The sequence below is a fragment of the Trachemys scripta genome, chromosome 9, assembly GCF_013100865.1.
Source record: "Trachemys scripta elegans isolate TJP31775 chromosome 9, CAS_Tse_1.0, whole genome shotgun sequence".
Lineage (NCBI taxonomy): Eukaryota > Metazoa > Chordata > Testudines > Emydidae > Trachemys > Trachemys scripta.
Window position 1 is genome coordinate 38,794,918 of NC_048306.1, and position 14,309 is coordinate 38,809,226.

A 14,309-nucleotide genomic window follows, 5' to 3' on the forward strand; every position below is an offset into this window, starting at 1 on the left:
TAAATTTGTTAGTCTCTAAGGTGCCACAAGTACTCCTGTTCTTTTTGCGGATACAGACTAACATGGCTGCTACTCTGAAACATATCTATACATTGTGAGGACATGTAGTGAACTACACCCATTGTTGTGTGTCTATAGAACAAGACTTACAGACATAAGCAGCCATATTATAATAGGATTGCAGGCAGTGCTCAGAATTGATGCCCAGGCTGCCAGGGCATGGTAGGTGAGCTCTGAGCTGCTGTTTCTAACCCTGTCTACTTACACTGCATTATCATCCCATAGAGCAGTGCTGCGTCTGGCTCACTCCATGGGGAAGGCTTTAGCATGCCTGTCAGTGTGGGGTACTTATAGAAACACACACACAGTGATACAGATCCAATGGGGAAACCTTTGCATAGCTTCCCTGGGGTCACCTTACCTAGATAAACTCGGAGGCCTGAACCACCTGTGCTGGATGGTGACTCTTTCATCCAGCATCACCGTAAATTGACTGTCACCCATATTCCCACAGTGGATTATTCTGGCCCTGGTGTCTTTGTCAAGACGCCCAGAAGGGGGCTCTGTAGCCTCACTCGATCCATATGGACTGTGGTTTTCTTTGAGACAGAAAGTTCTTTTCACTCCTTAGGGTACATCCAGACTACCTGCCAAATCAGCGGGTAGTAATCAATCTATCAGGGATCGATATATCGCATCTTGACTAGACGCGATAAATCGATCCCCGAACACGCTCCCATTGACTCCGGAACTCCACCAGGGCGAGCGGTGGTAGCGGAGTCAACGGGGGAGCCACGGCCGTCGATCTCGTGCCATGAGGACCCGAGGTAAGTCGAAATAAGATATGTCGACTTCAGCTACGCTATTCCCGTAGCTGAAGTTGCATATCTTACATCGACCCCCCCCACTTTTGACTCTAGAAATGGCTGCATTTCAGTAATCGGTCAAATGAGCCATAGTCATCCCTTACCTACCTTAACGAGGAGTTCCAATATTTAGTGGGCCAAATTTAGCCCTGGCATCAACAGGATCCAGCGGCCCTTCAATGGACTTGCTCCCAACTATAGCAGCGATTAATTTGGAAAGAAATATGATCTTGAGGCTAAACTATGGGGCTGGAACTCGGGTGATTTGGGATCAACATGTGGCTCCGCTACAGACCTTGGACAAGTCATTTGATGTCTGTACCTCACTCCCCAAGCTTCTGTTTGTATGTTGTAACCCTTTCTCCTACCCACTGTCTCGTCTATTTAGGTTGTAAGCTCTTCAGGGCTAAGACTGTCCCTTTCTGTGTAGAATGGCTGATACAGTGGGGTTCTGATCTCAATTGGGGGTCTCCTACAGACAAGCATGAAAAAGGGGCTGTCAGATCCTCGGGTGAAAGGCTACAGAAATGGTAAAGCATGATTATCCATCATCATCATTGTGCTTATTTCTCACTTTCACAAGGGTCCTCAGCACAGACCCGCTCATCTCATTGCATGAGTGAGCAGGGACCAAACTCCTCCCCTATTTTAGTTTCTGGGGTGGAGAGCAGCCAGCTTGGGGGGCTCTCATGCAGAGGGAGCACTGACTTGGCTCTTTAACAGGTAACCTGCCTACTAAGCAAGTCTCTCCCAGGGGGGAAAACAGGGAGATGGTAAATTATTGATATTAGTTTTCTTTCGTTGCAGAGATTTATTTAGCCCTTTCTTTAGATTTACCGCTAGCTGCAAAATCCAGGAAAGCAGAGAGAGCTCTTGGAAGAATGGCGCACACAGCAGGGTTGCTAAAGGTGAACTGCCAAGCCAGACAAAGTGTTGTGCCCTTCACTGCTCCTTTAGGAGCTGGAATGATGACCTCAGCTTTTTCTTACACTGCAGAAATAGATGCGGTTTGACTCACCTCTGTTGGCTGGAGGAGTTTGGTGCTTTTGGGAAGAGGATCACCAAACCCCAAGGCTGAACCCTGACCTGCAGTTAAATTAGGCCTTGCCTAGGCGGAGGCTGTGTCCCAAGAGCTGCCATTAATAGCAACCACGATGCAGCTGCAATAGAGCAAATGTCTAGTGTAGGTAAGCAAACCTCCTCTTTGCACCCGGGGAGCTGCCTGACAGCCAGGTGAGCTGCACTGACGCAAACTGTGGCTGATCAGCCAAACTCTCTCTGCGTGGGGTTTGTACTGGTGCAGCTATGCTGGTGGCTGGAATCGGGGAAAATCCCTAGACAAGGCTCTGTCGCTGGACAGGAGGGTGGGCTGGCTGTGTGAAAGAGAGACTGAAATCAAGAGATGTTAAACTTGACATTCAGAATGGAATTCCCTCCCAGGCCGAAATCCTGCTTTGCCAGTTTCATCCAGAAGAGGGAGCAGCTCTCAAGTAAAGCCCTGTGTGGGCAGCAAGCTTGAGCTACATTTTGCAGCCAGGTCCTTCCGTTCTGTGGCACTCTGGTGCTAGGGTGACCAGATGTCCCGATTTTATAGGGACAGTCCCGATATTTGAGGCTTTGTCTTCTATGGGTGCCTATAACCCCCTACCCTGTCCTGATTTTTCACACTTGCTCTCTGGTCACGGCCAACTAGAGATTTGGTGGCAGTTCCAGGTATAGTACTAGAGCGAGGGTTAGATTCACCTGGACATGAATAATCACTAGGGAGTCCTCTCGGTTATTTAATCTGATATGACCTTCTGTTTCTTTTATGCTGCCCTGGAATTGTACATGTCCAACGTGCTGCAGAACTTTGTATGGCAGCTGCATAACAAGCTGGCAGCAGGCAGCGAGTCGAGGAGGTAGTCTGGGTTTCTGGGATAGGCACTCTAGCTGGGTGTTAAAACAATCCGCAGTGGAACTATGTTGAAATTAGCACCATGTGTCAGATTTTAAATTGAACGCCCCCTTGAGAGGAAAGCGGCAGTTCACCCCTCAGAGATTTATTCTTTCAGGCGGTCTGCAGACTGCTGCACTGGTTCCATTTGCATCTGGAAGGTTTTCTTCCCGGCCATAAGGGCTAGAAATACAGGCTGAGGTTCTGTGTTGCATCTCCAGGAAGCACTCCACAGAACTCTCAGCCCTGTGGGAGGGCGGGCAAAGGTGACTTTAAGCCAGGGGTCCTGTTACGAGGTCTCCTCCTGACAGCACTGCTGTTAAAAGCAACATAATGCCACCTTTGTGCCAATCCCCATCCATGGACTGCCACGGGGAAAAGTAGGTGGCTGCCTTTGGCTGGAGGGCTGTGCAAAAAGCAATCATTTCTTTCTGGCTTCAGCAAAGGTTCCACTCTAACAAGTGGCTCTGTGCAAAAGGCATTGTAGTCTAGTGTGTCCCATGAGCCAGCAAGACTTTGTCTGTTACACCTGTGCAGTCCCACTCTCTTCAGATTAGGTCCTTGGTGAGATGTATGCAATCCCCTGCCCCTGCCCTTTGCAATGGGTTTGCCCATCTGCCACAGACTGGCCTTGTCACTGGAATGTAGGACACATTCCCATCAACAAGGTACAAGAAGGAACAGTCTCCTCATCTCTCTGTCTCCAGTTTTGTCTACACTTGGGGGTTTGCCCCAGTTCCAGCCATTGATTCCTGGCCACAAGCATAACCTCCCCAGTGCAAACCCCTAGGGTAGCCAGGTAAAGCTGCTGCTAGCACCAGTGGCACTGGAAGCCGGGTTAAGATGCACTCGGGGAAAATGGGAGCTGACAGCACTTTACTCTGTCTACACTTGGGGTTTGTACCACTGCAACCACGCTGGTGCCTGGCCACCAAAGTCTGAAATCAGGACTCCCTGCCAGCACAGGCAGGCCTTAGCTCTGCAGACTCTGCAGCGTTAACAGCAGTAAAACTCAGCACACACTTATGATAGTGGCTCTGTTAGCAGCTCTGGCTCTCCTACAGCCCCGGGGCTGAGATCTGCTGAGTAAGAAGGTGTCAGTTCTGCACAAACCCTGTTCAGAATGGAGCTGTGCTTTAAACAGCTTCAGTTAGGGCCCCGACTGCACTCCAGACACAACTGTGTCAGGGGATCCAGTAACGGCACTGTACTGCTGCCAATCTGCAGCACAGATGGGCCCTTACGATGTAAACTCCTTGGAGCAGGCAGCTGGGCCCAGTTCTACTCTCTGCGAGGCTGGTGTAAATCACTGGATTCAGTAGGTTTGTCCCAGATTTACAGTAGGGAGACAGAGCAGAATGTCTCCTCTTGTCTTTAATGGATCTTTAATTGGAAGGATTGCATACGCTCCGACCGCACAAAATATGCCGGTGAGTAACTATGCAGAAGGGAAACCAGGAACATCCAATCTAAGTTGGCTTCTATTATCCCTTTTGAATTATGGAGCTGTGTATTCAGAGTAGGGAGGTGGTACAGAAAGCTGGCTGTGCCGAGGGAGATGAGTGGGGCTGAAGCAGCTTGGAGGTGTGCACGGATGACTGGTAAGCCAGCTGGGCTTTCTGGGATTGCTGGGGGTCTGCAACAGGATGCATAGGGAGGCTGGGAGAGATCACAAAGGGAGAGCAGCAGGGGAGGAGGCATGCAGGGTTACAGTGCTTTGTTGTCAGTAGCAAACATGGACATTTCATTCTGCCTGATAGTGAAACTCTTTAGAAGGTTCCTTTGAGGATGTTGGGGAGTCCAAGAGCAGCACTAACAAAAATACAGGAAGCCATTCTGACCTGCCCCGAGTGTGACAATCCTGATTGCACACCCAAATACACTTTCTGCTCTGACCTGTACTGTGTGACAATCCTGAGTGCACACCCAACTACACCCTCACCGCTTGAACTTGCCCCAATTGTGACAGTCCTGATTGTACACCCAAATATACCCTCACTGCTCTGACCTGCTTTGAGTGTGACAGTCCTGATTGCACACCCCAATACACTCTCCCCGCTCTGAGCTGCCCTGAGTGTGATAGTCCTGATTGTACACCCAAATACACTCTCACTGCTTTGACCTGCCCCGAGTGACAGTCCTGATTGCACACCCAAATACACCCTCACTGCTCTGAACTGCCCCGAGTGTGACAGTCCTGAGTGCACATCCAAATACACCCTCACCACTTGGACCTGCACTGAGTTTATTAGTCCTGTTCCCACCCTCACCACTCTGACCTGCGCCAATCTCTGTTGTTCTCACTGAATTTAGCCTTCAGGTTAGAGTACTGTTTGCTTTCCCTGCACTCACCTGCCCCACCTGACTTCACCTGTTGCACCTTTCTGAACCCCATATGCATGTCCTCACTGTGCTGGACTTTGTATTTTTATGACCAAACAGAATGTTTCTGCCCAGGGGTTCTCCAAGGCCTTCTTACGCCACCTCTCTCTCAGTGCACTGGACTGTCCAGCTGTGGTCACTCTCCTCAGGTGCGAAGGCTCAGGGGAGCTGCTGCCCACTCCTGGGAGTGCGTTTGGAAGAAATTCCCAGGATCACTGGTAAGAAGGCTCTGACTCAGGGGTGGGCAAACTTTTGGGCCTGAGGGCCACATCAGGGTATGGAAATTGTATGGCAGGCCATGAATGCTCATGAAATTGGGGGTAGGAGTACGATAAGGGGTGAGGGCTCTGGCTGGGGGTGTGGGATCTGGGGTGGGGCCAGAAATGAGGAGTTCAGGGTGCAGAGGGGAGGCTCTGGGTTAGGGTGTGGGGGAGGCAGGGTGAGGGCTCTGCGATGGGGTTGGGGATGAGGGGTTTGGGATGCAGGAGGGGGCTCCAGGCTGGAACCAAGGGGTTCGGAGGGCGGGAGGGGGATCAGGGCTGGGGCAGGGGGTTGGGGTATGCAGGAGAGGTGTGAGGGCTCCGGCTGGGGGTGCAGGCTCTGGTGTGGAGCCGGGGATGAGGGGCAGGAGGGTGCTCTGAGTTGGTACCGAGGGGTTTGGAGGGTGAGAGGGGGATCAGGGATGGGGCAGGGGGTTGGGACACGGGAGGGGGAGGGCTCTGGCTGGTGGTGCGGGCTCTGGGGCGGGGCTGGGGATGAGGGGCTTGGGGTACAAGAGGAGGCTCTGGGCTGGGATCGAGGGGTTCAGAGGGTGGGATGGGGATCAGGGCTGTGGCAGGGGATTGGAGTGCGGGGGGCGGGGGCACAGGGGTGCAACCAGCTCCCGGAGGCATGTCCTCCCTCCAACTCAGAGGCGTGGCCAGGCGGCTTTGCATGCTGCCCCATCTGCAGGCACCACCCCTGCAGCTCCCTTTGGTCAGGAACCGTGGCTAATGGGAGCTACAGGGGCAGCGCCTGTGGACGGGGCAACGTGCAGAGCCACCTGGCCACACCTCCGTGTATAACGTAGGAACCGGAGGTGGTTCATGCCGGCTGCTTCCTGGAAGCCGAGCAGAGTGGAGCAAGCCCCCGACCCCACTTCCCGGCTGGAGCTGAGGGCCGCATTAAATGGTCTGATGGGATGTGGCCCATGGGCCATAGTTTGCCCACCCCTGCACTGACTGGGTCCCTAGAGAGCTGCTTTGTCTGCCCATGGGGAATCCGTAAGAAGCAGTGACTGGCACGCAGGACAGGAGATTGGCCTTCTGAGGAGAGATGTGGAGTAGAAGCCTCAAAAGGAAGAGGGGGAGACAACTAGACACAGGATTGGGGGTCAGAATGCTTGAGTTTTTGACCCGGCTCTGCCATTGTTTCTCTGTGGGGCTTCAGGCAAGAATCTTCACGTCTTAGTCCCTCTGAGGGATGTTCACAAAAATGCTTTGGAGAAGGTGCAAGTCAAAGAATGTGATGGTGTTGTTTCATAGAAATCGTATCGCTCTCATGATCAGCAACTCGTCTTCTATATATCAGTCACCCCCTACCCAAGGTACTTAGCATTACCCGTATTTTACAGAGGGGAAAACTGAGGCACATAATGGCAGAATGCTTTGCCCCAGGTCACACAGTGACAGAGCTGGGATTGGAACCCAGAAATTCCTACTGTGTCCTAGTCACTATGTACCCCTGTCCTGGACAGTGAGACTGTTTCACTCCCTTTAAATCTGAACCCCACCCCTACGCCATGTATTTTTGTGGCTCTCATCTTCCTAGCCTTTGAGCATCCCTGCAGGATAACTTTGCTGCGCTGCCAGGCCAGGCCACAGATGCAGCTATCCCCAGTGGAAAGGACTACCCCATTTTTTCGTGGGTGAGGGTGCAGGCATGAGCTTGGTGGGGTTGGGGGAGGTTAACATAGAAGAAGGGGACAGAATGGGCCGAGCCAGGGAGGTTTCTCACAGTGTGGGGTGGTTGGTTTGCTTTTACCCTGGAGCTGGAGCTGGAGCTGCAGAACTGAGAGAGCGTTCCGTACGTGGGCTCGTGGCTGCGCAGGCCATTCAGCTGCTGCAAGGACTCCAGGCTGGGCGTCTGGCTGGTCAGGCCCTTTTGGAATCCAATAGTGCAGACCAAACAAAAACAGGACAGTGGATGATTGGTGGCTCCACCAGCCAGCACATGTGCACAGAAGCTTTGAGCAAAGGCCTTAGTGCCAGGGAAAAAAGGGGGGGGTATAATGGGCACGGGTGAAGGGTGCCCACCTGGTGATGCAGTGCTGGGGAGAGTGACGTGGCAGGTTATGGAGGTATATATCTCTGGCAGCACTGCGCCCCTAGCATGGGTGTCTGGAGAGGTCGGACAGCAGCACTGTGCCCACACGCAATACAGATGTGCCAGGAACATGTCCAGACTGAGGGTCTGATTCTGGCAGGTGCTGAGCACCCTGATCTCACATTAACTGCAACAGAAGATGCGGACACGTGTCCGCTTGCAGGATGGAATGAGGGAGTGGGACTGACGGCCTGCAGTCAGGCTCTGCAGGCCTGATTCTTCCCTGCAGCTTGGGTAGTGCGTTCACACATGGGCCAGAGGGCTGTCACACACTCCCCTTTTGGTGAGAGGCAGGGAAGAATCAGGCCCCTTATTCACCAGGCTACATTGAGCTTTTCTTTCTGAATAACCGGGATCTGCAGTTGTTACATTATCCACCGGAGGGCCCCCACCCAGCCCCTCTGAATGTAATGAGGACACTGGAAAGTGAGAAGCACAACTTAATTACAAATTGAATAGGAGGCTGCAAAGGGCCAGCCCTGGAGCTGGCTCCCTGGGCCTGCCAATCTCATGGAAATCAGGTCTCGTCTGCTGGCTGCTCTGCTTCTTCCAGGGGTCGCCCATCTGCCTTTGCTCCCTGCCTTGGAGCCCCCTGGAAGGCAGCGGGGAGGCTCCCGCTGATGATGAGGTGTTGGCACAACCTCCACCTGAGCAGATTGCAGCATGGCCCGGGCAGCTGGCTCTGCTGGAGGAAGAGGAGCCTAGGTGAGGGTTGGTGTCTGAGCTTAGGCCCCACTTAGCTGCCGCAATCCACAGCCAGTTGGTGCAGAGACTTGGGGAGGTTGGTTTTCTGCCTTGGCCGGGGTCACTTGCCCGATCGTGAGCGGCAGCATATGGGCCTGGCATATGGGCACTCCCCAGCCTCTAGCGCGAGCAGGCAGAGGCCCTTCACTTCAGATCAGAATTCCACTATTAACAAGCACCATCTATCTGGGCTTGGTCACTAGGCAACCAATGCGCAGCTCAGCGGTGCTGCTTTTATTTATTTAGAGCCTGTTTGATGCCCTGACTGTTGATCAGCAGCATATCCTCTGTTGCCATGACGACATACTGATAACCCTGCCCCTGGGATGGGGGGCAGAGGGCCATCTCCCCCTACCCCCCCAGCACACCCACACCTTAAAGCACAGAGAGTGATGGCATTTCCTGTAGGAAGAAAGTGGCTGCCCTGGAATAATCCCTGTGCCCACACTCAGCCTGCTGGCCCCAGATGGGGCTCCAAGTGGAGATCTCTGGGGACCACACATACAGTCCTTTCTCTGCTCGGTGTATTGATGCCTCCTGCTGGCAGGCATTCTAGGCCCTAGAGGAGGATTTACCAGCTCTTCTGTTGCCACACACTGAGTCTGGGGTCAGGATGGGCAGCGTGACTGAGCTAGTAGCTGGCGGCACTGCGCCTCAGGGCCTCCTCCATCTCGGGCCTGATCCGGTCCCAGCCACGGCAATGAAAATCTCTCCTTGGCTTGAGTGGGAGCAGGTCTGGGCCTCATGAGGCTCATACTGAGGGCAGCAGGAATGCTTCGGGGATATTTTACAGGTGTCTCGGGGCTATGGGTTTCCAGAGCTGCTCCCAGATAACAGAACCCTCTAGCCAGGCCTGGGACCACGGGCCGTAGGCGGAAAGAATAAGGTGCCATCAGGCCCTTGGCAGGCCACTGTATCCCCCAGCTCTGTGCTATTACTGGGGTCCATGACCCCGTAAGGAGGCACTGCCTGCTCCCAGCCCCTGTCATTCTAAACTGGCTGGGAATTTGTGACTGTATCTGCCCAAGTCGAGTGGCCATTCCCAGCCGGGCTGTAGCTGTGCAGCAGGATTGCAGGTCGGTGAGTCTTGTAAGACTTGCTTCCCGGGTGCCCCGAGGCTGGGTGCATCTCGCAGGGCTGTCCCTTGGGCTCCCTGGAGCAGAAGCACTGGGACACAACTGAGAGAGCCTAGTTAAACTCCCAACGCAGGCCTCTACAACTGCTCAGGGCTCCGGGGGTGGTCGGGTGCAGAGTAGGGGCCTGGGAGGGCCAGCCAGGGAGATCCCCACCAGCCAGTCCCCATGGTAACGCTGAGTGTGCAGTGTGTGCTGAAGGGGGTGGGGGGACTCACCATCCTCTGGCGCCGCTGCCTCCTGCGCAGGCGCATGAACTCCTTGTGCTGGCGGGAGACGAAGTTGACGGCCGCGTATTCTAGCAGGGCGGCGAAGACGAAGAGCAGGCACACGGCCATCCAGATGTCAATGGCCTTCACATAGGAGACCTGCAAACCGGCATGGAGAGGGGTCTGGTCAGAGAGCACAGGGCCTGGGCTGCTCCAACCCATGGGGACATGGCCATCCTCTGGCCCCAGGCCTCCCACACCCCTCTGCTAGATGAAGCCTCTCACAATCTCTTTGGGCCTGCTCAGCCCCTTTCACTTCTCCCTCTCTCCTCCCTTTTTCAGCCACACTTCTCCCTCCCCGACCCTCGCTCTACCTCTCTCTCTTTTCATTCCCTTCATCTCCAACCCCAGGGATGATTGTGCTAAAGCAGTAAGGAGAGCAGCCCTGTTCCCATCCTCTCCTGGAGCCACCACGATGGGACGGGCCCCATGTGGGGCCATGAAAAGAGGGGAAGAAGAAAATCTATTATGCAGTACTTGATGCATTTTCCACCCATGTGCTGCCTCTTCCCAGCTCCTGCTTTTATTAACCCAAAGCAGCTTTTGTCTCCTATCGTCGCTGTCGCTGCTTCACTGGGCCGCTGGGCAGAACAGCCGTGGAGCTCTGCTGGCTTGGCCAGCAGCCCTCCCCGGCATGGTGCTTCTTCCGAGTGCTGCAAGAGAGGAGGAAGATCTTGTTCCCCTCAGCCTTGACTAACCCAAGGGCAGGCGGCTTCATGGCCCTTCCTGAGAGCTGACTGAATGAGAGCCCCTTAACCAACGCCACAGTAGACAATACCAGTCCCAGACACTGCTCATGCCTGGGAGCATGGGGGGCTCAGTGGCCTGAGTCAGTCTTTTCTTAAGAACGAAGAACGGATTCAAGAGCTGATTAAACTCAGGGGCTTGTCCCATCGTTGCTCGTACATGGGGCTGGCAGGAGCTGAGCTAGCTTTGCCAAGGCACCTCTGTCCTGGTCTGGAAATCTGTTTCTCTTCCAGTCCTGCCCCACTCCTCACACAGCTCTGCCAATGCCCCTCACTCCTGACCTGCAGCCCCCTGCTATTCCAGCCTTGAATCTCCCTTGCCAGTCATGCAGTTTTATGATGTGTCAATGGGCAGCAGGACAAGACATCCCAACTCACTTTACTTGTAATCGAAACAAAAACCTCCAGCCTGTGGAGCTGAAAAGCTGGTGTTCTGATGCAATGCACCACTCATTCACTCTCTGGGGCAGGGGCTGGCTCTTACTATGTGTCTGTACAGCACCTGCTATTATGGGGCCCTGCTCTGAGTTGGGGCTTCTACTGTCATGTGAATACTGAATAACTCATAACTAGCTCTTGCCCCTGTTTGAGCTGAAAGAAGAACCCTTAGTACAATCCCCTTTCCCCTGCTAAAAACTAGAAAACCTCATTTAAATTCCCCACAAAATCTGGACTCTGTCAGCTTTGGAAGAAAATGGAGCCAGGTTTTCAACTGAGCTTAGCACCAAATGTGCATCCGGCATGCTGAGATCTTTGGCCCACAGTTAAGCAAAGACTTTTCCTTCCCTGACCCCTTAATAGCACAAGTGGGAGGGCTTGTAAAACTCCTCTGGAGCTGACTGACCTCTCTGTGCATTTCCCTCTGCTTGGACACTGGAGCTCAAGGACGTCAGATTCAGTTGTTTAGAACTGTTTTCACTCCGAGTGAGTCAATAGCAGGGTTGCAAATGCTGCCAGGGGATGTTTGTTTGCTTTAAAAGACGGTGGTTTCTGCTGGAGTCAGAACAGAAAGGCACAGGACGGTTCCCTTTCAGCTTAGCTCTTCAGGGCCAGGTTTACCCTGTCAGCATCCAAGACTGTGTCTCTATCCTTTACTCCCCCTCCCAGACTCCAGGTGCTACAGCTGGGCTTCCTCTAGCTCCTGCAGTTACAGGGACATCACCAACATCTAGGGTGGGACTCTTGGAACATGTGCTTACTGGCTAACGGCATCATTTGTTTGCTCTCTGTGCATGGGATTAGCTGAAAAAAACCTAGCATCATCCTCAAGATGTGCAGGAAGCAGGAAGAAACATTTTGCTTCTGAATTAGGAAACTATAAATAGTCCCGGTGAGCAGATGGGCTGAACATGTTGACAGGAGCCTGTCTGGCCAAAAGGGATCTTTTCTGGCCGCAGAAAGGTAAAAATTGAAACACCTCCTTCAACTGCACCAGACAGTGCAAATCGCTTGTGAACTGGGGACTTAGAGAACAGGCTGGTGTGAGGCATGGTGCATGCTGGGGAGGAGCAAGCTTCTCTTGTGCTCAGCTCTGCCAGAGTACCTCAACCCTCAGCTGCAGAGCCCCCTGCTATTCCAGCCCTGGGCTCCCCACACCCACTTTGCCAATGCCCCTCTTTCCTGACATGCAGCCCCTTGCGAGTCTGGGTCTGGGCTCCCCACACTGCTCTGCCAATGCCCCTCAGGCCTGACCTGCAGCCCCCAGCTATTCCAGGCTTGAGCTTCTCAGTTCCATTTTCAAATGCAGTGATTGTAATTACAGCGTAGTTCTGCTTTTCCATCCTTGCAATTGCTACTAAATTCACATTGCTGGGAAGTTAACAACGTGGCTGAGAGTGATCCTGGCGTACAGACAGTTTGCTGCAGCACAGGAGAGGAAGCAAAGCTCCAGTGAGGCCCAGCAGTGGTAAGGTGGGACTTTTCTCCACAGGGCCCGCGCCTGTAGGTTCAGCAGGTCCGGGGCGCACTGAGAACAGGGGCAAACTCCTCAGCTGATGTAAATCAGTGTTGCTCCATTGACTTCAGTGGAGCTACATCACTCTACTGAGGCTGAGGATCTGGCCCTTGGTTACTGGTACTTGCACTGGGTTCTGCCCCACACAAGATTTGAGACCTCTTGTGTCTGGGACCTGACATACAGTTACCATCCAGTAGGGGGAGTGGGGAGAGTACTGGGGTACATGGCATGTGCTCAGGAAGTTGGGATAGAAGCAAAGAGGTTCCCACAGCTTGCTCTGGGCCTGCTTTGCTCCAGATCTCCCTGCACGACAGCTGGCTGAAGCCGGAGGAGTGGGAGGAGCAGTGGTGTTGGAGCAAGGAATAGATGATATGATGGCACAGGCAATGCTGATGTGATCCGTAACCCCCTTCCACTGACCTTTGGCAGAGAGGCCCGGGAGCCCGCGCTCTGGGTGGTCATGGTCAGCACTGTGGTGATCCCCAGCCCTACCCGGGCGGGTGCAGCATCCATATTGATCCAAAAGGAGACCCAGGAGAGGATGACAATCAGCAGGCTGGGAATGTACATCTGGATCAGGTAATAGCCCATTTGTCTCTCTAGGTGGAACTTCACCTCGATGCAGGTGAACTTTCCTGCAAGGAGAGAGACACAGGACAGGTCAGCGCCATGGATGGTCCCTAGGTCTGGGCAGCCCTAAGAGAGGTTGTGGTGACTTGGTCAGAACTCCCTAGCTCATGGCACATGGACTGGCATTCTGGGGCGACACAAAACCAAGGCATTGTCCAGGTGTGGCCATTGGCAGCCCCCTGGCACTCTTTGTAAGAGTTGGGGCATTAGCCCTGCTGGCCTGGCAAGTGATAACTCAGGGAGATAAGCTCCCAGTTTCCCCTGCTGTTTCAATTGGCGACAATCTCCAGCTGCACTTCCAGGCCTAAACTGTTGTTCCTGGGGTAGGATCAGGACCAACCTTCCTGCTCTGATCGCTTGCAGAAACCCCAGGGTGGAGTTATGTGCAGGGCAGTCTAGGGGGGTCGTTTACCTGTGCTGTGATGCTGTCAGGGCAGACTTGTATTGGTGTGTGTGTGTGTGTGTGTGTGTGTGTGTGTGTGTGCGCACTTACCTGTGTTGTAATACTTTGTGCAATATCCCAAATCCTTTTCATCCCTCAGAATAAACTGTGGGAGTGTCAAGCCCTCTGCCACTTGGACAGCTTCTTGCTCTTCCAGCCACTCAAAGATCAGGTCATTCATGGTGTAGCCAACTGGCAAACAGAGAGAGCACGAGAGAGAGTGAGGGTGGATGGAGCAAGGGAACGAGGGGAGAGAGAGTGAAAATTGTGAGATAATTCTCTGAACCCTCAGGCTAACTCTAGAAACAGGATGATGGAGAAGCAGACTTGAGGCTGCTCCGTGTGCTGGCACAGGGCATTCCCACTGAGGTTAGCCCAGGAGCTGTGAAGGGCTGTGGTGCAGTGGAGAACTTCCCAAGTTGGAATTCTGCCCTGTCCTGTGAGCCACTAGTTTTGGAGGTGGGACCTGCCCTGCATAGCTGGACGTGTTGAAATGCTGCCTGCAATGCACGCTGCGAGTCCATGCATTCATGCTTTAGGACTAGAGCGGCGTAAGGACTTGAAAGTGCTCCTGTTTGGAAGGGAATAGCCACAAATGTGCAGATATGCATGCCACATAATAGATACACATGTGCAAAACACCACAGACATGCATGCACTGAGACTCACACATGCAATACAGACACAAACGTGTGCACATCATGCCATAGAGATGCATGCCTCCACAGAAATTCATACTCATGCAAACCTACTGACGAGCACACCTGGGATATACAGGCTATTCACACACACACTTGTAATCATTCCCCCAAGCATAGCATAAGGAACTCTCTCTCTCTC

At 53.4% G+C, this 14,309-nt stretch overlaps 1 protein-coding gene across 2 annotated transcripts in view; it reads right to left on the reverse strand.

The window, feature by feature from the left end:
* The window catches only part of LOC117883366 (glycine receptor subunit alpha-4), a 38,965-nt gene that overhangs the window by 8,120 nt on the left and 16,536 nt on the right, over positions 1 to 14,309 (reverse strand). For both annotated transcript variants that reach the window (XM_034782625.1, XM_034782624.1), the window contains exons 6-8: positions 13,521 to 13,661; positions 12,818 to 13,032; positions 9,644 to 9,793 (exon numbers count right to left, since the gene is read on the reverse strand). In XM_034782625.1, coding sequence (XP_034638516.1) covers positions 9,644 to 9,793; positions 12,818 to 13,032; positions 13,521 to 13,661 — 506 coding nt within the window. The remainder of the gene's footprint in view (positions 1 to 9,643; positions 9,794 to 12,817; positions 13,033 to 13,520; positions 13,662 to 14,309) is intronic.